Source organism: Spea bombifrons, chromosome 1, assembly GCF_027358695.1.
Source record: "Spea bombifrons isolate aSpeBom1 chromosome 1, aSpeBom1.2.pri, whole genome shotgun sequence".
In the NCBI taxonomy this organism is placed as follows: domain Eukaryota; kingdom Metazoa; phylum Chordata; class Amphibia; order Anura; family Pelobatidae; genus Spea; species Spea bombifrons.
The window spans coordinates 138,897,717-138,923,275 of record NC_071087.1 but is presented as its reverse complement, the minus strand read 5'-3'; the positions used below and the strand labels follow the sequence as shown (position 1 = coordinate 138,923,275).

Sequence of the window (25,559 nt, the reverse complement as noted above, 5' to 3'; positions counted from 1 at the left end):
GAGAGCTTATCAGCTCTAGAATGTGTGGTCAATCTATCCAGCTTGTGATTGCAATTGTGATTTACTTCATAGAGTACCTGGAAATTTGGGCCTAAAACATTTTGAGCTGTATGCTCCATTGGCTTACAAGAGGGAGTTCCTAAAGATTAAACACGATAAATGTGTAAAACAAAAAAACAAAAATACTAATGCCTTAAAAATCAGACAAGACATTTTAACCGAAGCCTGATCTCATTCCAAAAAAAAAAAGAAGAAAGTTGATTTTTTTGTATGTTAAATAATAAAAAAAATAAAACACATCAAAAATAAAAAGCCTGTATCGTGGAAACACTGCAGGGTCGGACTGAGGATGACGAGGTGGCCCTAAAATTTCAAGGCCAGTGGTAGTCATATGATGTAAGCCGGCGGCCACATACTGGAGTGGGAGATCAGGTGAGTATGGGGGTCTTTTAGCCAGAGACCTACTAGGCATTTTCTCGTTGTGCCAGATAGATAGCCAGTGCGGGCCTGAAAAACGAACATTTTAATTGTGGATGATTTATTAGTTCTAATAGAACATATTTGGATATTGTGATATTGTGATTGTGGTTGTGGTTAAACTTATACATCACTGGTGAACACAAATTATAATTGTGTTGTCAATATTGAATTATATTTTGCACACCCACACAGCAAAAAAACAATGCATAGATCGATATAATTATATGAAGTAATTGTATAATTAAAAACCAATTATTCGATAAAAACCTAAATGATCACGGTACAGAAGCAGCCTCTATTCTAAGTGAAAGGATGACCTCTAATCCTATAACACTTTACAAATTCACATGTGGTTAGCTTGCATTACACAGCATTAGATCATGTTTCTATACTATTAGCTGTGTAAAATGAAGACAAAACACAAATACGGTGCCAAGATTATATCTCTCGCACCATCTAGGTAACATTACTAGATGGCGTAAACACAATTCAAGGTGGCCGCTCACCTAATATATTAAAACGTAAGCAAAACAGCTTCCCCTCGTATTCTCAATACACGATCACATATTTCTTTAGACTTGCTCCAGTAATGGAGTGCGATCTGTCACATTCAGAAACAAAACTCTTTGAAACAACAATTTGCTTTCAGGCTTTCCACAATTTGACTCGCCTCATATTTAAACTGACACTTTTATGGGTTTTCTTGGAGTGTGGCTTTCCCCTGGTGAGTCCAGAACTGCACTGCAGGTGTCCTATGTACTAAGTCACTTGGAAGGCTATTTGCCAAATGATTTAACCATTTCTGTTCTTAGAATAAGTGCGGTAGACTTGCCTTTCTACCACGTGTCATTAATTGTTTGCACATTCTACTTAGAATTTTCTCTGTGTACTTTGAAGTACACGGACACTTCTTTTTAAACTTGTTAAAGAAAGTTAAAATGGAATATTATAAGTACGGTGTGTTTTCCTTGTATTGACTTTCCATTGTTTAATCTCTTGCAAAAAAAATGCAACCAAAATGCAATATACCGTATTTGCTCGATTATAAGACGAGGTTTTTTCCAGAGCAAATGCTCTGAAAAATACCCCTCGTCTTATAATCGGGGTCGTCTTCTAATCAGACCCCAAAAAAATGGCTGGGGCCATGCTGCTTACCGGTCGCGAGCAGCGTCTCTTCCGTTAGAAGCAGGAGGACAGGAAGCTTGTAGCTTCCTCACAGAACTCTATCTCCCCCTCCCTCCTCTGGGGGCGGGGCCAGAGAAGTTGCTGGTACAGCCGGTCCCCTGCAGAAGTCTTCGAGTGAGAGATCTGCAGTTCAGGTAAGGGGGTGGGGGAGGGTTTTTGGGTAAGTATGTGTGATTAATGTGTGAAGTATGTGTGATTAATGGAATGAATGAGTATTTAAATGTTTGTGAATGTGTGTTTGTGTGTGATAGCATGGATGTGTAAGGGGGGTGGGGGTTGTAGCATGGCATAGGGAGGCTGTAATCCCACTACTATCATCCCCAGGTTCCAGCATGTACTGGCTGCCTTGGCTTGATAGGAGTGTGATTGCTGTTAGCAGCAATCACACTCCTATCAAGCCAAGGCAGCCAGTACATGCTGGGTTAAAAGGCATATCATGGGGCTGAGTGGCATATAGGGGGTTAAAATGCATTTCTGGACCTCCAGAAATGCATTTTAACCCCCTATATGCCACTCAGCCCCATGATATGCATATATACCTCCAGAAATGCATTTTAACCCCCTATATGCCACTCAGCCCCATGATATGCCTTTTAACCCCCTATATGCCAGAGTGGCATATAGGGGTATAAGGCATATCATGGGGCAGAGTGGCAAATAGGGGGGGTATAAAGCATTTCTGGGGGCAGAGTGGCATAACTGGGGGGGGCAGGTTGGCAAATAAAAGGAAATTTAAAAAATATATTTACATGAATTAATATTTACTGGTAAAACTTTTTTTCCTATAGGGTCGTCTTATAGTCAGGCTTTTTGTTTTTTTCCTAAATTAATATTTTGATTTTGGGGGGTCGTCTTATAATCGGGGTCGTCTTATAATCGAGCAAATACGGTACATCCAAATACAAAATCACAGTACAAAAGCTGCTCTTGTATGGTTAATCTAGTATCAAGAGGGAAGCAGTGCAGATATACAAAATAAAAATATACATATATGTATACCCACTTCGTTGTGAATCAACATAAATATATTTCTATGTCCTGTAATAACACTGAAACACTAGCAAGGTTTCCTTTAGCATCATGACAAAAGGGACTGCTTACTGTCCCATAATGCCTAACCAAATAATGCATATTAAAGTACTTTGTAAGTACATTAATACCATCCATGGTCAGTTTCTACATTGAAACCTTGACAGAACATATCTACTGAAAGCCAAGGGGCTGGGGGTGTGGAAAGAGGTAAATTAATTGGGGGAGGGGGGATTCTGCTGGATTTAAATTAGAATTTAATTACAATTTAAAGTGCATTTAATAGTTGGGGTGTTTCTTATCCACTTTCAATTTGGTTTAAATCCACTACCTAAATTCCTACAGGGCTTACGCCAAAGATATGTGTAAAATACCGGTAAAAGCATTATTATCAATGTTAAAAACACGTAAACTTAAATAATAGCTATAACTTAAATCCACAAAAAGGCAGTGCAAACACAAAAAAGTGCATAGATTTATGAACTAGAATGGTCTTCGAGGAGTTCCAATTAAAATGAAGATACACCTCTGGATATGGTGCTTAATTCTGTTAACAAAGGAGAGTTTCTTGAGTTTGGTTTCTTTTTAAGTTGCCTTTTCTTGGCTGCAATGATTCAATCTCTCTGGATCCTGATGAGGTTGAAAACCTTGAGAATGAGGTGGGAGTATCCCAGGCAATAGGTCAATAAAGAGCTAGGCCCGTCCTGCCTTCTAGAGCTAGTCATGTGGAACTAAGTGTGGCCAAACACCCAGCATGTTGGACTCTGGCCAAGAGGCTCAGAACGCAGGAGTGTTGCCAAACTAACCCCCTATTTTAAGAAAAATAAAAAGACTGACTTTAAGCCTTTGGAAATGCTTTTCACTTAACATTTAAAAGCCGAATAATGTTGTAAAGTGTAAATTCTCGTCCACATGCGATAAGTTGTTTAACCCGTAATTTTGCCTCTTTTGCTGTTAGCAGCTGATTAATGGATTAACGGCACTACAGTATATGTCACAGATCATGTCTGAGCGTATAAACGGTTATAAAGAAAAAATAAGAAAAGTACAAAGATTTAAACAAGTTCTCAACTTTATATTAAAGGGGTCACTTGAAAGAGACGTCTTAGTTTGATGACTAAAGTGGCATTTCAGCAAGGCTTAGATTTAAAAACTCCAATAAAAAGTAACAGTTTTACAACTAAAAGTGCTGACTAATAACATGACAGCAAGGATAAGAAGGAAATACTTATAAATTATAGTATAGAAGAAATTGTATAAGATGAAAACTAAGATGAAGTGCTGCTTATTTTTTTTTTTTAATATTTTTAACATGTTTGTGTGTGTGTGGGTATGTTGGTGAAAGTGTGTGTGTGGGGGGGATTTTAGTGCGTGAATGTGTGTCTTTAGGTATGTTAGTGAAAGTGTGTGTGCGGGTCTGTTAGTGAAAGCGCGTGTGTGGGGGAATTGTGTGTGTGGGCCCGTTAGCGAAGGTGTGTGTGTCCGTGTATGTTAGTATGCGAACATGTGTCTTTGGGTGTGTTAGAGTGTCTGTCTGGCTGTGTTAATTTGAGTATTTATGCATTGGTATTACACAGCTAAAAGGCCATATGTTTTCTCAATTAAAAACGGTGCGGTCCACACACACACACACACACACACACATTTCATTACAATAAGTGGCCCACTGCAGCAAAAACCTGGGCACTCCTGCTATAAATCCCTACATTTTATCTCAAGGGTATTTTTTTATCTATAGGACTTACCATTTAAAAACCATGGATGGGGGAAAAAAAGTGTTTTTATGTTTTATATTTAAGGAACAATCGTTGTACTGAATATGTACAGCTCTTGACCTTACCAGTATATAGATGTTGTGTGAGCAAATTCAAAAATTTCAAACAGCAGACAAGACCCCCCTTCTTTTCAATGAAAATTCTGTCCACTAGAATTAACAATTAAACTGGAAGTTGGATAGCTTGTCGGGATGCCAAAAATGGAGTCTTAATTCTGCCACCGGCAGCCCAGAGATGAAATCAGCCCGACTCTAAAATGAAGCTGCTTTTCACAGAGTCCCAAGCACATCTAAACAGATGGGAATAAAGAACATGACATGTGACCGGTACATTTGGAGAGAGCAACACCTCGGGGTCAGAGGTCACCAAAGATTTCAACAAATCTCACCAGATATGGCAACAGATTAAGCAAGGGTAGAGATTGCCCTCCAACCTTAACCTGTTAAGACCTTTGAAGTCTTAGGACGACCTCTATTCTGCTCTTTCATATTAGCTGTTAGTTACACTAATTACTGCCTAATAGTAAGCTGGTGCCAGACACTGTTTCTAAAGTCTTCCAGAGATAGAAAACCAGTATTACTGTTACCAGTTCAGCCAAATGAGATAAAGATTAGTACTGAACACAATCCAACAGTACTGTACACATCTAGTACATGAGAAAATCAGAAAAATGCGGTGAATATAGAATGAACCGCATTAACAGGGATAATCTGTAGAAGAGATGCCATTAAAGGGAACCTGCAACACATGAGATACATGTGTATATAATCTCAATGGATATACTTGTGAGAAGTGCATGAGATAGATATCTACTAGATAAAGCTGACATTCTGTTAAAAATATCCTACAATACCTGTCAAGATCTGACATGGAACTGAAATAGAGACTATAGAACGGCTGTCCCACTCTATTATCACTGATTTATCAACATTAATATTAATACCAGGCTAGCACTGTCTAGAAATGGTTTGTATAGAACATCTTTAATGGTAAAACACCATCTGCCATGCAGCAGTAAATCAGGCGCTAACACTTCCCTTTAAGACACCTATTAAATCAGGCATGAGCAGAAAAAAAAGGATGTGGATTCAGAGGAAAAGAGCTGTTGTAGAATAAATCTTTTATAGCTCCGCAGTCTACTCCGTACAAGGGAGGCCAATGGGCTTCGGAATTACAAAATGATAAAGGCAGGATCCTTCAGGTCGTAAAAAATAAATATGTTATTGAAACTCACATTTCTTCTGTCTTCATTGATAAAACTGCTGCATTTAAGTTTGATATATTCATGTCATTTACAGGCCTGTATAATTCATTCTCCCTGGACTATAAATATCCCTCCTCTTTAATAAGACTCTGACGCAAATGTTGCCTTGATCATTCTAAACACATGGGTTATTGCTGGTAAGGGATCCCCATCTGTTTATTCTTTACCTGCAGGTAAAACCTTTAACAGAAATTAAAGGTCTTCAAACAGAAAGCCTCTATAAGGCATTCTAAATAGATTGGAATGGTTACAGCAGAGAAACCCCAAATCCTACGCCCCCGTCCAAGCTGTTAAAGGTGCCCCACCACATGTATATATCCAGTTTTGGATCTAAATGGCCTGGACCATGTTATTAAACTTACATTATGGGGCAAATAAAAATTTTGCTCAAAATATGAGCCAGTAGTAAAATCATAAATACTCAGTAATAAAACATTACAGATATTTTGTTGGGAGCAGATTAAGGCCTGTTTCAAACTGCCCGATAATGCACCAAGATGCCAATGATCACATGAACGGCAGACGTCTATGTTGCACCACTGATATGTCGTCATTTCAGAAGAAGTATACCTGGACATGCCAGCCTCCAAAGCATTTTCCCCTCCACAGAATTAGGAAGTGTGGAGTAATTAATTTATCACTTTGCCCTCTTGCAAAGGCATGGAGGATTTCAGTACAATGAACCCCTTCCTCACCGCTAGGCTTGCAGGAGATGCGTTTGGCTGAACCCATCTTTTGTTTGCCACTGCACCAGCCAGCTCTGACTTGAGTAAGAGTTGCAGGAAGTCTAACCAGACTAAAGCTCTATTATTGCAGGCAAAAAGTCGTACTATAGAGAGGGCAATGCCCTGCAGCCTATCTTTGAAACATAACTGTTTATCAAAGTACTTACAAAAGTGCCTTAATATATATTTTTTCATTGGTGGAGCTAGACTTAAAGGTAAACAGCTGGAAAGGTAAGTATAGGATAAAGAATGGTAAAGAAGAGAGACTTAAAGAAAAGGAGGGGTGGTTGGAGAGGAGTAAGGGAAAGGGGTAAATTAGATTTAGATTGGAGCAGTGGATAAAGAATTGGTCTTCTCCTCTTCTTGTTCTTATCCTGGCTCTCCATCACTCCTTGGTGTTGTTCAGCCCCGCTTCTCGTTCTTCTTTTCTCCTTGCGGAGAAAGAGAAGCGCTTCTGAACTTCTCTTGCAGAAGTGCACGGAAGAGGACAGGATAATGCAGCGGAGAGCCGGGAGAAGAAGGGAAAGAACAAAAAGAGGAGCTGCAGAGGAGACGGAGAAGCGGCATCACGGAGAAGGTATGAAGACATTTAGAGAGAGCGTCAGACTTCTGTGAGAATATGAATTTTATCTCTTAGTCAAAAAAGCTCTGTGAATTATTATTTTCTTTATTTCTGTCAAGCAATAGCTGTGCACATATGGATTGTGATATTACCAGTGATGAACTGTGTTTGTGAGGCAGATAAATAAAGTACATGTTTGCACAGAATACACATAGCATATGAGACATAATAGAATCCATCCTGATGATTTATACATGATAAACCGGGATGTGGTTAGAATCACAGGCAATACTCCAAACCACTTTTTAAAATACCATAACCTCAACTGTTGTCTCGCTTGCTGTACATCATCCCTTTCCTGTCTTAAGATACAATAGTAATCTTTTTTATATGGCTGTCATCTCTTAAAGGGATTTCTGTAAATCAATTTTTAGCATGCTGCAGTAACCGATCATTGCGAGTAACTTAGATAAATGTGAGGTTTCATCATTTATGAAGTGCACTAACGTATGTACCACAATTAAAAATCAATAAAGCATATCTGCTGTTTTCATCCTTTATACAGCTGTGAAATCCCCTAACAATGTATATGACTGCACGTCTCAGTTCTTTCTTTGAAGAAACACATACAAATGTGCAAGCTCACAACAGGGTAAGCACCATTGTTCAAGATAAAAACTTGAAACTCATAATTTCTCCTCTTTTAATCCAATGTTAAGTTAATTCAGCTTCTAACAAAGATGTGTATCTAGCGATATGAATATGTTACTTTATACTAGGTTGTCAAAATCTATAGGTCTGGATACCTATAGTAGCAAAAAAAATAAAAAAAGCTGACGTTGGATGGCAGTATATCACGTGGGAGGAGATGCGTTCTGTAGAATCCCCCCCCATCCACTTCCAAAGGGCACACCACTTTTAAAGAGGCCTTTCCGCTATCATATGCATTAAAGCCCATTTAGGATGGCGGCACAGACTTAGGCGGGTAGTAGGGTGTGGTAATTTTATTGAAATGTGAATTCCTGCAAAGCATTATTCCTAAATTATCGCATATTGATTTAGGTAGTCCAGGTGCCAATGACTATTTATTTATGATAGTACCATGGAGCGGAGCAATTTGGTAAGATTTAAAAGAGCTTTGGATATTTATGTGAGCTTTCAGCTATAGCAACATGCAATCGCCAAGTGCTTTGTAACTATGTAGTAGTTGGCAAAAAAAAAAAAAAAGGACAAAACAGCTATACAGCCTGACTTCTCCTGATCTACCCTCACCTGTAATCTCCGCCTGTAGTAAATGAACAGGGCATCAAAATTCAAAGTTTATGAATACGTTTGCACTTTCCCACCATTTAGGCCAATATAATATAAATATCTTACAATTAACAAAAAATGGCTAAATATATAAATAATTCCAGCTTACCACTTACTGTAAACCCTTGCAGGTTATGCTATTAGTAAGGGGACCCTACTAATATGCTTTGTAATTGAAGTACTAATTTACTTTTTTTTTTGTATAATTTTGTTTATTTCTTAACATGGCTTTTTTTTTTCACAAGCCCACTTCCGGCATTGGTTTGACTGACTCTCTACCACTAGCAGCTGCTTTCCCATTATCTCCCTTCTCATGGAGTGGTACTATGTATTCTTGAGGGCCGTGGCACATTATAATTATACACTCCCTGCTATCTCTCTTTCTTTGTGACGCTCGTCTGTGTCCATTTCCATACGCATTCACTATTGTCTGTTTCTGTCCCAGCGCTAGCCACATGCGATAGCCTCAGTGGTCCTGCCCTATCCTTTCTGGAAAAAGAAAATAGATAAACAAAAATCTGTATGCTGCGGCAAGAAGATGCGCATTTCCAAGAAGGAAACTTTTGGCTGGGAGCCCACGTCAGACATTTTTAGCAAACGTAAAAGCAAAATTTAACATAACAACAATCCTCAAATCCAAAACAATCGAAGGACCCATTCACAGACACAGCTCCACCCTCTAAAGAAAGATATAATTTCAGTTTAAATAACTTCCTTTTGTCTTTTTTTCACCAAGCAACTGTAATCAACAAAATAACTACAATTTTACACTGAACAAGCATCGTTCAGAGATCGTTTGCAACAGCTGGCTTCTCTTATTTTTAGAAACCATCTTATGGATTCTGCGTATAGTATCACTTGAATTTTCAAGGAACACCCTAGCCAGACTTTTGTTAATAGGAGAACTTTTGATCCATTAAAGGTTAACAAGCATTCATTTAGATGCACACTAGAAGCCATACAAAACAAATGTAATACATATACAGTATCTCACAAAAGTGAGTACACCCCTCACATTTTTGTAAATATATTATATCTTTTCATGTGACACACTGAAGAAATGACAATGTAAAGTAGTGAGTGTACAGCCTGTATAACAGTGTAAATTTGCTGCCCCCTCAAAATAACCCAACACACAGCCATTAATGTCTAAACCTTGGCAACACAAGTGAGTACACTTTTGTGAGATCCTGTATATCTTTATATATATAAATATACACACACAGTGCTCAAACATATATGTGTGGCACAATTATTGGCACTCTTTTGGTCAATACTTTGTGCTACTTCTCTTTGCCAAGACAACAGATCTAAGTCTTCTCCTAAAATGTTTGAGAATACATAGCAAGAGTTCTGAGACCATTCCTTTATACAGAATCTCTCCAGATCCTTCAAAATTTCAAGGTCAACATGGGTAGATTCTCCATTTCAGTTCATCCCACATGTTTTTTATGAAGCTCAAGTCAGGGGATTGGAATGGCCATTTTTTGGTCAGTAAACCATTTTATCTTAATTTTTTGTGTTTTGGATCATTGTCCTGCTAGAAGATCCAACCATGGCCCATTTTAAGGTTTTCGGGCAGAGGAATTCAGGTGTTCATTTCTGATGATATTTGAGTCTATGATTCCATGTATCCTAACAAAATGTCCAGGTCCTCTGGCAGAAAAACAACCTCAAAACATTAAAGAGCCACCACCATATTTAACCATGGGCATGAGGTACCATAGACCACAGAACTTTATCCCATTTGAAGTTCCAGTAGTGTCATGAGTGTCAAACTGGAAGGGTTTCAAGAAAACAGCCTCTATTCTAATCCAAAAACAAACTCAACCATCTTCAAACGATGTAGCGATGTAGGCGACATCCGTTTTGGAGACTTTCTGAACCCAAGACACAACTAACTTCTGCAATTTTCCAGCTGTGTTTTTTGTCCACTCAAACCATCATCTTCACAGTGCGTGGAGACAATATAGACACACGTCCTCTTCCAGGTTGATTCATAATGTTTCCAGTAGACTGAAACTTCTTAATTATTGCCCTTATGGTGGAAATGGTATTTTCTTATAGCCACTTCCCATTTTGTGAAGCTTAACAACATTTTGCCGCATATCACAGCTATATATTCCTTGGTCTTGCCCATTGTGATGAATTTGGCCTATAGGTTACCTAATATTTATAGCCCAGTGAAACAGGAAGTCATAGTTGAACAAATTCCTGTTCCTAGTCATCCGGGTATACTAAAAATGTAAAATATCAATGGGAATATACTTCAAATATAACATGATAAGATGAGAGCAGAGTATTTTTGTGTATTTTTTGAAGAAAAGATCAAAAGCTTAAAGAATAAAGGACATTTTTCACAAAATTATTTGGTCATATTTACGAAGGATTTTATGTGTGTGTGTGTGTGTGTGTGTGTGTGTGTGTGTGTGTGTATATGACTTGCGCACTGTCAATGTGAGGAAGCTCTGCGGTTTTAGAACGAAATTCCTAGACACTATTATTTTATTCAAAGACATCTTTTACAGGAATCATATGAAAAACCATTACTTAACATTATTAAATGTCCCCATCTACTATTTGACTTCACTATTTTAGGCTCTCTGGTGGATGATTTACTATTTATTTAACTTTGGATTGGGCTACCCCCTGACTTTTAGTAATTGTGTAGAAATTCTAAATACTCTATTTCTTGTAAGTCACTAGCTGAAGGTGGTAATCCTGCAGTTAGAAATCTACTTACTTTATACTAGTGTGGGGTTTTTTTTTTAATCTATTTTGCCGGCATCCATTTATTACAGTGATCATAATAAAATATATTTTGGGTAATTTTTAAATGATGTAATTTATTAAAAATTACGTTTTATTTGACTTATGACTTAGGGCCATTTGTAGGTAGCACTTAACTTAGTATAAAGCAACATCAATGCCACAATGTCATTAACCCTTTGGATAGCTGCACAGTACGTTCAGTTTGACCAGTATGATAGACTACTAGTAACTTTAGCTGAACGCTTAAAATAAGGAACAAGCCATACTGCAAATGACCATACAGCATTATGTTTTTAATTGTCTAGAATGCTCTGCACATTGTTTATTTCTTGGCACACTACCCATATGCACACTGCATCTATATAGATCCCTTGCTGTCTTTCCCCCACACTGCAAGCATATGGTGAATATCTGATCACGTAGCTTTTCATTCATACAGTCTGAGCTGTCAGACACGCTGAGATTTTCCAAAGCTTCTCTGCTTAACGGATGACAAGGACGCTGCACAATGTAACAAGTTATTACATCACAGTTTTAATGTTCAGTTTTCTAATCACACAGAGCGCACTCAGGAGAACAGGTTTGCCTGATATGATTTCAAGGTGATGAATAGAACCAGTGCATGAAAGCTGCAATATGTTTTGGCTTTATTTTAATGAAACCCATTATCCAAAATAAAAAAACATTACAATCAGAACAGGGTTTAATATATGTCACTATATAGTATTATATATTATTTAAATATTATATATGTGTTAGCAAAGTTTTTTTCCCAAACCAAAAAATCATAGTAGGTGCAAAGTGCAGGCCAGATAATCTTACTTGGGTCATCTGGTAAGGTTCCATGTTCTGAGGCTGCCTTCTGTCTTTCGAGATACATTATTTTGCATCTTGTTTTACTATGTTATGGAGTCAATATGAATGGTTCTTTGTTGCCATTTCTGTCCATAGAAATATTGTATATTACACAAAATATGAACGTGTTTTGCTACCCTTTATATCGCAGTTACTGTGGACTTCTTTCATGAATGAGGATCATCTCCGTTATGTGAACATTTTTTATTAATATTTTGTTATGTTCATGTGTAGTGGTACATTGTACTTGTTTATATTACAAAAATGAATACATTTTAAGTGAAAAAATGTATATACCGATCAGCCAAAACATTACAACCACCTTGCCGGCAAAACAGCCCTGACCCGTCGAGGCATGGTACAAATCTAATAAATGCATCTGGGACACTGACTGTGTTCTGTATGTTGTTGTGGGTATAACGCATCTGAATGTGCTTTCAAAGATTTAGGAAATAAAATCATAAAAACATTTTTGTTTTGATATAGTTGCAAAGGTGTATTGACCATTTTTACATATACCAATAACCAATATCTTACCACTGTAACACTTTTCTTACCAAGGTTTTTAGTACCCTACGTACCGTACTTTGCCATTTTTACCATATGTTGGTGTAATCAAGATTGTTCTGTGTACCCACACAAACTATACATCCCTTTCTTCACAAAAATAGGGCTTTCATCTCAAACCATAGAAACAAGCAAAAAGTAATAATTGTGAGTACTAGCATTAAAAAACACACTAAAATAAGAAAATTTAGTTTACAATTTCTACTACACAGTAGGTGCCACTAATGAACAATGACCATTCGCCAACATTCCCTGGTTACAGACATACCCCTCATCTATCCCATAGTACTTTATAGTGTACTATACATTGTTTTTCTCTCTCTTCCCTTTGATCTCCCCTGCACTGATCCCACTGTCATCAGCAAGCAGGGCTCCACAGCTGATTGCAATGCCTGAGATCAACCAGCAGGTGGGCAATCGGAGATCCCAACAGGGTCTAGACAGGGTCTCTCCAAAGAGCTTCCAGTGAGTGTCAGCAGTGACACCTACCAGAAGGGAATGTCTGATTCCATCAGCGGGCATTCCTTATGTAAATCGCGTACTGGCGGGCACTCGCACTGAACTCCAAGATTGGTCGGCAGGAAGCCAGCGATGCTGGCTTCTGCAGACAGGGTGGAGTCTAGGCCGTGAAGAGACAAACTGATCTCCCATGCAGCAGGGCAGGGAGTTGGTTCTGCAACAAAATCAGGACATAACGGTAAGGAACATGTGAATACATCTCAGTAAGTGATTTATATAGTGTCATATTAATCCTTAAGGCTACTGTTACATTAATCACATATTCTAGAATAAACCTAAGAAGATCTGTCATTTTATTATTTCCCCTGGAGGTTTAATCACATAAAACACAAAGTTCATGTCACATGACAATTAATTGCTCCCATGGTCGATGAAGCAACATTTTGATAAAACAAAATCAACAATACTTTGAATGTTTCTAATTCTGCATTTAGTTACAATAGTGTTAGAACCAAAAGTGCATCTTGAATTCCCCCCACTTTGCACTACACTACAAAGAAACTAATCAATTCCTTTGGCCACTGGTTGACTTACCAGTATCCTGTAATTTAGAAATAAAATCATATACATGACACAGCAAAAAGGATAGCCTTAAAACCCCTGTGATACCTGCAGATACGCGTGGACAGTCCGGCAACATAGATTCCACCGAAGTGTCTAAAGGTTCTGAGCTGGACACCCAGTTGCAGCAGTTCTACAACCAGAAGGAGATGTTTAGGTACAATCATGCAAAACAAAGTTTCAACAAACCCTCTGGCAACTAACATGTGAGCAAGATACTAGCTAATAGTATACAGGAAAATCAAGAAAGATGTAATAATCATACTGTTAAATCCCTTCAGATACATAGATTTTAAAACAAAAATTTCAAAATTAAATGCTTTGTCGGTAAATAAAACAAATAAAACATAAAAATTGTCAGTCACACAATTCTCCCCCTTTGAAGGAGGAAAGCAATTGATTACTTCTCTTCCTAGTACCTTGAAAGCAGTCACAGGCCAAAAGCAATAAAGAGCATAATCTTGATTGATTAGTAATCATCCATCACACTGAACTAAAGACATAACCATAAATTGTGCTCAGAATACTCTCTTGAACTCATCAATATTCTGCCTTTCAAACCCTAAATTGAACATGAACCCAGAACAAAATGTATTTAACACAGTGTCTGGAAACTCAGCTTAGGAGTGCTTAGAGATCTTCAGCTAATAGTATACCGGGTGATAAAAATCATTCTTAATTGTTGTGTCTTGATGTCTTCTAAAAGAGATATTGAATGTCCAGACAGTTTTATCCCATCAATCATGTTTGGGGAAAAAAAGAAAGAAAGAGTTGATTGCTATTCTGGTAAACAAGCACTTATTGTGCATTTTTAGATGCTTGCTGTCCTGGTTGTGCACCATGGAATCCATCCACCTCATGGAAAAGATCCTTGACTGGTAGATCAAGTATCTTATTGTATTTCCTTAATTCATTCTGTCTGGAGGAAGATGTCAGCTGTATAGCAGAGAAGGGAGAATTTCAAAGCAGTGAATCCCCACCAATAAAGGCCAGGGAAAGGGTATTGAATAGATTTGTCAAGGCAACCCTACTGTTTTGGGACCAGCGAGCACAGGACTCACATAAAGGAAGGCTTGGTGTAAGAGATTACAAAGTGAACTTCACAGAATGCTGTGGGTTTTTGTAAGCAATAGCAGATCAATGAAACAACTGAATTGTAAGGGAGGAAAAATATTAAGATTAATATTTTAGTTGTGGGGACATTTTATTTTTCTTTCGGGAAACCTGTTCACGCTCCTCTACTCATAATCCGGTGGTTGTTAGCCTAGAAATCACCATGATAGTAATAAGAAAAGCTTGGAAAACAGAAGCTCAATACACAATTCATTTGGTAATTAAGATAAAAGTACAATACGATGCCCTATTAGCAAGGCAGAAATTGTGGGGTTGAACGGTGTGTTATATGCCACCTCCATTAAATTGGTAATAAGTAAATTAGTATTGCCGGTGACAGAATACAGCATTAGAACCTTGGAAATCACTATACATTAGCAAGCAATTAACACATCTTTTATAGGAGTAAAAGCAGCAATACTGAAAAGCACTGTCAAGATATGCAAATTAGCGACTTGCTTTATCATTTATCTGTTATTTATACATTCAAAATCCATGACTTCTATGCTTGCTAAAAATAGGCTATACTACATTGCAACAGAAATGGTAAGAAAGCCACTTTTTTTTTTTTGCTGCTTCTTCCCATCTCAGTAATGACAGCAATTAGAGAATCAGACAAGCAGCTATTAGTTCTATATATTTTTAATATATATCTCAGTCTTTTCACTCATAGTCCTAAATCATGAAAACTCACAAAAGATAATCAGGCTGGACAGGACCAATTAGGCAAATTAAGATGTTGCTGCAATTTTTTGTGTTAACCCTTCATCTACCAGAAGAGTGCCATTGCAAAATGATTTGCGCTCTGACCCTTTCAACCCCAAATGAACTTGTGATTCATCCTAGAGTTGCATTTTTGGCACGGTTTTGGAATGTTACCCTTTCAGTGCTGTCTCTTTGAGCTAGGCTGAAAGGGTTAAACTAGTTAATGTCAGACTAAACAGTTGTACAACAATTCAAAGAAACTGGATATAGTTAATTTCATATACACAAGGACAAGAACATACATGGTGAGGAGAGCATTAGATATTAAGTGAGTATATGAGTGGTGTCTGAACAGAGAAGAATCCATGTAATATGATTGATCTAATGTGCCTGGCTGTGATATAAACACAACTTGTTTTATTCCCGATTGGCCAGTCTCCCTGGAATGGATTAGCATACGAAAATCAAGACTTTTAAAAGTATTTAAATTGGGACTATTTAACTGTAAAATAAGGTCTTTAACACATAATTGGTTTCAAATGCTAAGGTAATACCCAACCAGGCCATAAGTTCCTAATAATCATAATATGTCCTGACCCCGACCTTGGTATCATCTAAGATTCAGGATAGCCATATGTCTATACCTCTATAATAGGACGCTGACAAATTGTATACGGGCCGCAGGAGAACCTTTGGCGGTTTATAGAATTCAGATCTGATTTCTTTATGCTTTCTTGCCTGTACTGAACATCCACCAGCTACACAAACAATTCAAAGTTGTCTGGTTTTAAATGGGCACTACGGAAACAATACTGATAAAAATGTTTATATTTCCAATATTATTGGAGTAAACGGACAGTGGGAGCTTGCATTTATTTCTTATATATATGAGAATCAATTTTTCAAAGGGTCGATACAATTACAGAGATTTTAATGTTTGCTCATACAACGTGAAGGTAACAAGAAACACACATAAAATTCTCTAGTTCCGTTGTGAATGTAGTGGTTTATGTATAAAGTAAACATATGTAGCGGTTCATATTGTTTCTGAAAATAAATGAACTTTATTACCTCTCGCATCCACTCTCGGACCGTCTTATTGGCTTCCTGATGCCATACATTATGAACAGAGTCGGTCAGCGCTACAGCAGCGACCTTGCTTTTCACTTCTGCTTCACGCTGAATTATCTGTTGTGTAAAGAACAAAACCGAGTTTATGAAACATTTGCAATATGGGAGATTTAAATGCAGCTGAACCACGGACTTGACAATTACAGCCATGAAATGTACAGTTCCTTTGTTTGCAACGGAGGATAGCAAACAGGTAGCACCCCGGCTGATGGGTAATGACAATAAAAGACCATGCATGAGCCCATCGCTAGCTGAGCATCATGGGAGTTAATAAGCTTTTATGCATTACTTGAAAACTAAACTATTAATGTTGCTAGCGATTAAAAGCCATTTAGAACTAAACAGGGCATGGTGCTGGTCGTGTCACACCTGTGTAGTATTCGAAAGAAGTACTATGAAGCCATTAGCCTCAAACATAAACCTGAAATACAAATGGAAAATTGCTCTTATGTTATAGTATTTATCATTTTGAATATAATCTGAGACATTACAATACTTAATAACTCATTCAATATAAATTAATTTACCCATTAATGTTTGTTGGACTTGTAGCCTGTGGGCTGCTGGGTGCCTTCAAGGGTTTTTGCCCATGTTTCGGATTTCATGGAAAAACCATAGGCTACAAAATATTGAGCCATTGCATTTTAGCTCCCAGGCACAAATTACATTATCCTATTTTCAAACGGTTGATCTTTATGATGATGGCTTTTGACCCTTTCAACTACACTAGCTTTGTTGCATATAATCAACCTGCAAACAGTTGTGTCGTGAAAATAAGCAAGTCGTGCTGACTTAGGTCTCGTCTTAAGGCATATATGTACATATATTTTGAGGTCATCAGTGCCACCACATCATCACCAGTCTGGCCCTGATTACGTGTTATATTCCACAAGGTAGTTAACAGAATAATAAGCAGGTTGGATTATGAAACACGCAAAGACCTGTTTTATGCCTTCCTAGCACATCCAACCAAAATCAGGTATCTGAGCTGCATTTGTTCATTGAACATGATAGGGGTAGCAATCCACATCAAGAGCTTGCCATTTAATTAAGTACTCAATGTAACAGACACGTGAAAACAAAGGGAGTGTGCAGAAATATTTTTGGCTTTACAATGTTACATGGTAAACTGTTCATAGCATATGCCAATAATGCTCCCCAAAATAATTAATGCAACAATTCGGAAATACAGCTATCAGAAAAAAAAACCCATCCAGAACACATCTTCTACCAAAACATGAATATTTTAACGTTTTTATCTACACATCAATGTGGCTGTTGATCTGTTGATTCATTTAGGATTTAGAATCTTTTCTGCTCAGACATCAGCGCCCGAGTGGACTGGATTTCTCTTTGGGCTCCTCGAACATACTTTAAATATGTAAAATAATCTGTATCATATCTAGTGATACAAAATGACTTTCTATAGTCTAACAGACACTTAAAGTGCCAACTGATTTTATTCCAAGTTCCCTGCAGCGACATAAGTGCTGCTTGGTGATATGTCTTGTTCAGTTTAGTGTATACATAATGTCCTGTGACCCAAAAATCAATAAACTGAGCAAGACATTACTAGTACTGCCTGGACAATTAATCACATCAAAGCCTGGGCATCTATTGCTAGGGAAAGGGTCAAGCAGCAGTATAGAAAGACATCTAGAGGAATGATGCACAAGAAGTCGATTGCAAACCGCCTCATAATAACTTCCATTATAGAAACAAACTTTTAAAAAACTTTTATGGTTGTTAAAAAGCATTTCTGTCGCAAAAATCACAGTTTTATGAGAAACTAGATTTTATTTATGGTAAAATCAAAAATATAGATGTATTTGGCTGAATCAGTTGGTGCGAGATGAGTTCACCTGCAGCAGACTGGATGTGTCTGAAACGGTAATATTTAGCTCTTTGCAAGAACGTTCCTTGATTCATCCAAATCTGTATGCAACCATATGCTTGCACACTTTACATAGAATGTGCTATGTTCCCAGCAGAACTCAGAACTTAATTGCGCTCATTAATACTGACCTATTAACCCACTGGTACCCATTCTGAACTGTCACGCGAAATCTCTTTGTTTAATATACATAACTAATGTGGAAGCTTTTAGGATGTATAAAAGATGTCACAAAAAATATATATATCTTTACAATGCAGACGGCGCCGCCTTTCTGGATTACTTTACGATCTGTGCTGTTCCGTTTGTCGTTTTAATGCTGGCCCTGTGCTAAATTTTTACCGACCTGAGGACAACCCACATATTAAAAAATAAAAATAGATTTTAAAAAAGGCATGCAAATCTTTCTACAAACCGTAAGCATTTGTATGAAACATCAATCTGTAATTAAGTCGACTAGCTAGAATCTGTTTGCCAAAATGATCATTACAGAAAAAAAGAGCAATTAGATTTCACGTACGTCAGATTTTACATTAAGCATGCGTTTGCGCCAAGAAATCGCAGGTTCTCTGACACATACATGCAACGAGCACATTAGTTACATTATAATAGTGTTATGGAAGCTATGGGATTCACAATATTATTATTAATATTATTATTAAGGAACCGGAGAAATCACTTTGTAAATTATGATGGCATTTAAATATCTAAACTAACATTCTTTATATCTAAACTAAATACTTTAGTGAATACAAACTGGTATCTGTTTTAGAGCTCTGATGACTGAAAGGAAGAATATGTATGCCATGTACTATACAGTAAATGTCATTTGTATTTTATGTGTCTTCACAACTATTAGCATGCTGGCGCAAATGTGCTTGTAGACTGGAATTTTGAGACCACAACGGAGGTTATGGCTGAAAAGTGATCTTATTGCCATAACAACCAACAGAATGTCCATGCTGTCTGTACCATTCCGTTGGTTGCTATGGTGACAAGATCACTTTGCAAAGTTGGCACCAGAATCACTTTTCACACACAAGCCCAATGTATTTCACATTGTAAGTTTAATAATGCCTATATACATGTTGCCTGTCAAACTATGAAGGAAATGTGTTCCTCAAATGCTTTAATAGGGGATTTACCCCGCCCAACCAACCTATGCTTCTCTATGACACACAGTTTTTGCAAATTAAGAAATGATGCTAATTAAAAATGTGCTGGAACAATTTCCCTAAACGTATAGGTATTTTTTTATATACAGGTGTGATAAATTACTCATTACTCATATTTTTCTCTGTATATCCTTTATACGATGGCCATTTCCAGTAGCTTCCCATAAGAGCCACCGGCTAAAAGCTGTCGAATGATTGTATCAAAATAATTAATTGGAGTAGGGTGTAAATTGACAGAACATTCTTCACTTCATTAGTTAAAAGGGTGTTCATTTTCCTCAAATGAAACAATGAACATTAACCATCAGACGTTTGTGACAGTATTATCAAAATGCCTTCGCATTAGCTGTATGACATCTGTACAGGCGGAAAATGGTTATCCGCAGGAAGCTCAGCCAATGACTTCCTGTCGCTGAATGACTTCTGTGGAGATAAGATACAGGTATCAAGGCACTTGAGTCTATTGGCCGCAGAAACCGAACACGGTCTCACCGTATGGTGGCTTAGCATGGCAGGACACAGACTTATGCTTTGTTTCACTGTTTATTTTGCTTTTCCTGTGAAAACAACCCCCATACACTATTTATAAATTATTTTAGGAGGAGGCTTTTAAATCTTTTTTTTTTTTTTTCGTTTGAACAGGATGGTCAATAGGTCTGTGTTTCTCCAAACTACCTATGATTATGTTACTGTTCTAGTTTATTTATCTAGCTAGTTTATTATGAAGATCAATGGATTTTTTTTTACACTACACAGGAATCAATGAGGTCACTGAAAGATATTTCTGATGTCACCAAATTACTCTGTTTTTTATAACATAATACAGAAATGAATATTTTGCAGTATGGAACCAATTTGGACACCAGCCCTTTCTAAAGAATGTTTATGAACGACTTTTATGACACGAGGATCTATTTTGTGCCAAAACAGACTACAATTTAATCTGGACAATCCAAAAATTACATTGTCTTTTTAACATGTCTCCCATTAACAGGTATACGTCTCGATTCAACAGAGAAAGGAAATTGAGAGATTAATGAAACATCAAAAATTGGGGCTAGCCAGATTTTACTTTAAAAGTTTGTTACTAGAAAAGGGTACTTCTGGTTAAACAGGGGTCATAATCATTAAATGTTAAGAAAATAAATAATAAAATAAACCACACAAAGCCCAGCCTGGTTTAATGTTTCTTGACAGAGCTGATAAAACACAACAGTGCCCAGGGCAGCTCCTTCCTAGAAGCAAAAAAACCTGATCCGTGCCATCAATATCATTCTTTTTACTTGACACCATGTACATGCATACACAGTACCCCATTCATCAGAGATACTGGAAGTTCACGCCATATGTGAATAGACTCACATTAATCTTCCCGTAGCTTAAACATAAAGTGGGCTTGTGAATTATCCCGAGCTAAGTTAATATAAATGCAAACTGTATCAAGTAAGATTACAGTAAAAGGCACGGGCAACATATCACAAAGTGATATACAGTCAAAAGTGATGGCATTGAAATGGTTAGATCAAGGTTATTTAAACAGGCCCAGCAGGATTTCCATTGCCACAACAGGCTAACACAACATTAACTTTCCTGTGCTTTGAAGCACTAACTTCAGTTCTCCAAGCCTTTGTCAAACTGGAGGAAGGAAAATGCTGCAAGAACAAGCAGTGGTAATGGATAAAGGGTGTCAAATGAGACTTTGATGGTCATGTGCATGGATGAAACAAAGTTGTTGTCACTGGTTGTGATCTGGCAACAATGAGTAATTGTTTTTGTTTTTACTGGAAACATGGGGAAAAAACAATAACTATGAGTTCCTATACTGTGGGAAAAAGGAAGAGAGACAAAAGGAAACAGCACGTAAATAAATAAGTTGTTTGCTAGAAAGAATAGAAAAAAAGTAAACTAAAAGATACTAAATACTTGGGTTATGGAAACCACCAAATCGAACCGACACATACAAAAGATAAAAATAAAATTTTAGAACATTCGGCATTTAATTGAGTAGCACATATAACTCCAAAATGGCCAACTATCCAATAATTGTTATGCAAAACCAAAGCTATATTATTTTGCGTTGAGGACACAATAATCGTGATTAAGGTCGAGGATTCCTGATTAACCCACATCTAGATAGAGCATTACTCCATGCCCACACTGTGTAATACATGAAGCCTAAAAACAAAGTATTACTAGTGCCAACCAGATAGGATGAAACAGAAAGTTAAAATGATCCCTTATATTAAAATATGAGATAAAATACTCTTACGAAAGAACCATATGAGAAAAAAGAAAACAACACTAAATTGCGTTTCTTCCATCCGATGATGCTGCTGCTGCTGCTGCTTTAGTCAATTTGCATCATTCAGCCCTTATCTTTTAACAGTCATCCAACATCATTTCTGTTCAGATTATGTCTCACTTCTTTCCATTGGTTCTTTATTCATTAAGGTGCCTTTGCCACAATGAGATTCACTGGAGGTTTATATATAAAAAGTTATACTTACTTGAAGACTAATATAGGGGTGCCACGTGTCTTAACGAACTAAATCTTTTTAAGCCATAATACTTCTCCACCTATACAGCCACAGGCGAAGTGGTTAGAACTTTGTGTCCTACAATGCTGAACCTTGCAATATGATGGCTGAGTGGTCCCTTTTCATGCATGGTGGCTGGTGGGCTTGGAAGGCATCGTCTCAGCATGTATGAGGTATTACACAACTCTTTGTGATGCTCTTCAAAAGTCACATCTAGAACCCCAGAAGCTCTAAGTTCCCTATGATAAGGAATTAAACGCTAAGAAAGGTAAGTATTTACAGCGCCCTCCACAAATATTGGCACCCTTGGTAAATATGAGCAAAGAAGGCTGTTAAAAATTGTCATTATTGTTCTTCAAATACAGAGCAATACTGCTCTCATGAATATCAAACAATTTCATACAAAACACAGGTTTATCCAAAAACAAATTAAGTATATGGGTGGCACAATTATTGGCCCCTATGAATTCATATAAGAAAAAAATATTTAACGTATATTCCCAATGACATTTTACATTTTTAGTACATCTGGATGACTGGGGACAGGAAATTGTTCAACCATGACTTCCTGTTTCACTGGGGTATATGTAACACAGAGGCCAAATTCCCTTAGACATTCATCACAATGTGTAAGACCAAAGAATATAGCTGTGCGGCAAAAGGTAGTTAAGCTTGACAAAATGGTAAGTGGCCATAAGAAAATAGCACCATCAGGGCATTAATTAAGTTCCAGTCAACTGGAAACGTTTTGAATCAACCAGGAATAGGAGAGGATCTGGACATTTTCTTAGCTGACAGCCTCTGCCAGAAAGTTTAAAATGGGCAGTGGTTGGATCTTTCAGTAGGATAATGATCCAAAACATACATCAAAATCAACACAGAAATGGTGTACGGAGAATAAAGTCAAGGTCCTACCATGGTTATCCCATCCTCTGACTTGAACCCCATGGAAAATCTTTGGGGTGAACTGAAAAGGAGAGCCCACCAGTGTAAACCTGGAAATCTGAAGCATCTGGATACATTATGTATGGAGGAATGGTCTCAGAACCCTTGCTATGTATGATCCAACCTAATTGGGCATTATAGAAAAAGACTCAGACCTGTTATCTTGACAAAGGGATGTAGCGCTCAATATTGACTAAAAGGTTACCAATAACTGTGCCACATTTTCATTTTATTTTAATTGTTTTATGGTTATAAATACACTAATATCAAAGCATTCAAGTTTTATACAAAATAAGGACTTCTGGAGAGAATGGTGGACAAATGTATTTGGGTCCCTAAGAGGGACTATCCCTAAACAGGGACACTTAGAAGGTATACATTTATATACGAAGATGTGTAAGATTCTCATTATTCTCTCAGCTGAGTGTCTCCATTTACTGTAAATGTGGCTCTTTATACAGATGAGATTTGTGTTTGCCTATGCTCCGTCTAAAATGTTTATAGCTGTTTCATAGCGTTCATTCTGAGTACTGTATAGGTTAATTTGTCATCCATAAGACCTTTTAAATTCATATATTTATATTTTTCTGAGCAGGTGTGATCTAAAGCAAAGCCTAGTATTTAATTTCATATTCATATTTTGGTTACCAAAATTTCAACTGATTTTATTACGACCTTCTTAAATGGACAATATTACCATTAAATGCAGTGGCTGAAAGCACCTAATTTCACTTATGAAGGATGAAGTACAAATGTCAGATACATCATGGTTAAAGAGTTAATACTGGCTATTTCTTCTGGGTCTCATTTATTACCATGACCATTTTCCACTGAAATGTACACGTAAATCACAGACCTGGCTATTTCAATCTGGTTTTAGTGAATACAGAGGTTATTTTTTTTTGATGTTAGTCGATTTAAGGCCAAATACGTTATTTGGCAATAAGTCAGAGACCAAAATATATCTAGACCGTTTACATGTCAGTGATAAAAAAATCGGAAAGAAAACAAAAATGATTTTGGTGACTTTAGAGTTGAATATAAACTGCAGTGTCAGAAAAATAGAGCCTACAGACATTTTCCTGTAAATGAGATACAAACGCCTGGGTATTTTTAGCACATGTTAATTCCAATGTGCTACAGCAATCAAACTTATGGTTCCCACACAAAGGCAGACAATTTGGGAATGTGATGCAGCAAAGACATTTTTACTTGTCAATCAGCTTTTTCACAGATAAAACAGGAATTGTTATTGGATGAATTAGACAGCGTGCAATGTGAGTCAAATGGGAAATAAATCTCCCATTTATGGATCAAAAAAAAAAACCCAGTGATGAGATCTGATACAAAAAAAAAACAAACAGGTAAAAATGATTTTTAATTTTACATACAAATATAATATTCTGTTCTATTTGTTTTACGTTTGTACAACTTCCCCTCCTGGACAGCGTGCACTACCAAGAATGAAAAATAAAAACATTTAAAGGATAGCGTTTAGCAGGTTTTTGGTAATGCAAAAAAGAATATTCCCTCGACTTGTTAACATTATTATAACATATTGTCCTCAGAGTTAATGAAAAAGCTAATGTATTCCCAAAGTCAACATGAGTGAAGTTTCTTAAGAGTATAAACAGAGAAATGCGTTATCTAGGATATTACCCACCGGAGTTCTGAAACTCCATGGATCATAGTTCACTGCAAGATATAAGAATCACCACACACATACTGTAGCTGTAGGTTGATAGATTACTTGCAATGGAGGAGAGGATAACCTGGACAGTGAAAATCAACTGACACACTCATTCATTTTTTTTTTTTTTAAACTGTGATAAAACAAAAGAATTGACAGCAACCCTAAAAGATACCAGAGACCATTTAGTGCCTCTGGAATTTTGTTTACAGCTGACTAACAAGTTTAAATTGTGAGCAACAATTATGGAGGGTATAGGTGACCCGGGGAGGATTTAAGAGTAAGAAAACAATGACATTGTTTAACCTTAGGCTGGCTAATTTATTGTAATGGTGCCATTACTTTGATGAATTGATCATCTGCAATACGACCTTATAAAATAAAAATAAATAAAATTAAACAATGTTTGGATTCCAGCCGTTCTGTTTAATGGACATATACAAAGTTGTAGGGTTTGGGGACATAGAAATCCAGAGTTCACCTTTAATTAATTATTCTGCTCTGCTGGTGTGAAATGCGTAAAGTTTTGTTCTTAAAAAGTACTCAAACTCGCAAAAAAGAATAAAAACATCCAAACAATTAGAAAGAACCCGTCACCATGATATGTGTGATCTGAAGAGTCGCTCAATGTTAAGGAATTACCTTTTTTCCCCCTTTTATTCACAAATAATCCTCTGTAACAAATATATCCTTAATAAATAATAAATGGTATGGTATATTAATCCGTAAGAAAGTTGTAAAGAAACGAATATATCCAATAGTAT

At 37.0% G+C, this 25,559-nt stretch overlaps 1 protein-coding gene across 6 annotated transcripts in view; it reads right to left on the bottom strand.

The window, feature by feature from the left end:
- Nucleotides 1–25,559, bottom strand: part of FAM172A (family with sequence similarity 172 member A) — a 186,602-nt gene that overhangs the window by 42,984 nt on the left and 118,059 nt on the right. For all 6 annotated transcript variants that reach the window (XM_053474858.1, XM_053474876.1, XM_053474840.1 and 3 more), the window contains exons 9-10: nucleotides 16,495–16,611; nucleotides 13,654–13,738 (exon numbers count right to left, since the gene is read on the bottom strand). In XM_053474858.1, coding sequence (XP_053330833.1) covers nucleotides 13,654–13,738; nucleotides 16,495–16,611 — 202 coding nt within the window. The remainder of the gene's footprint in view (nucleotides 1–13,653; nucleotides 13,739–16,494; nucleotides 16,612–25,559) is intronic.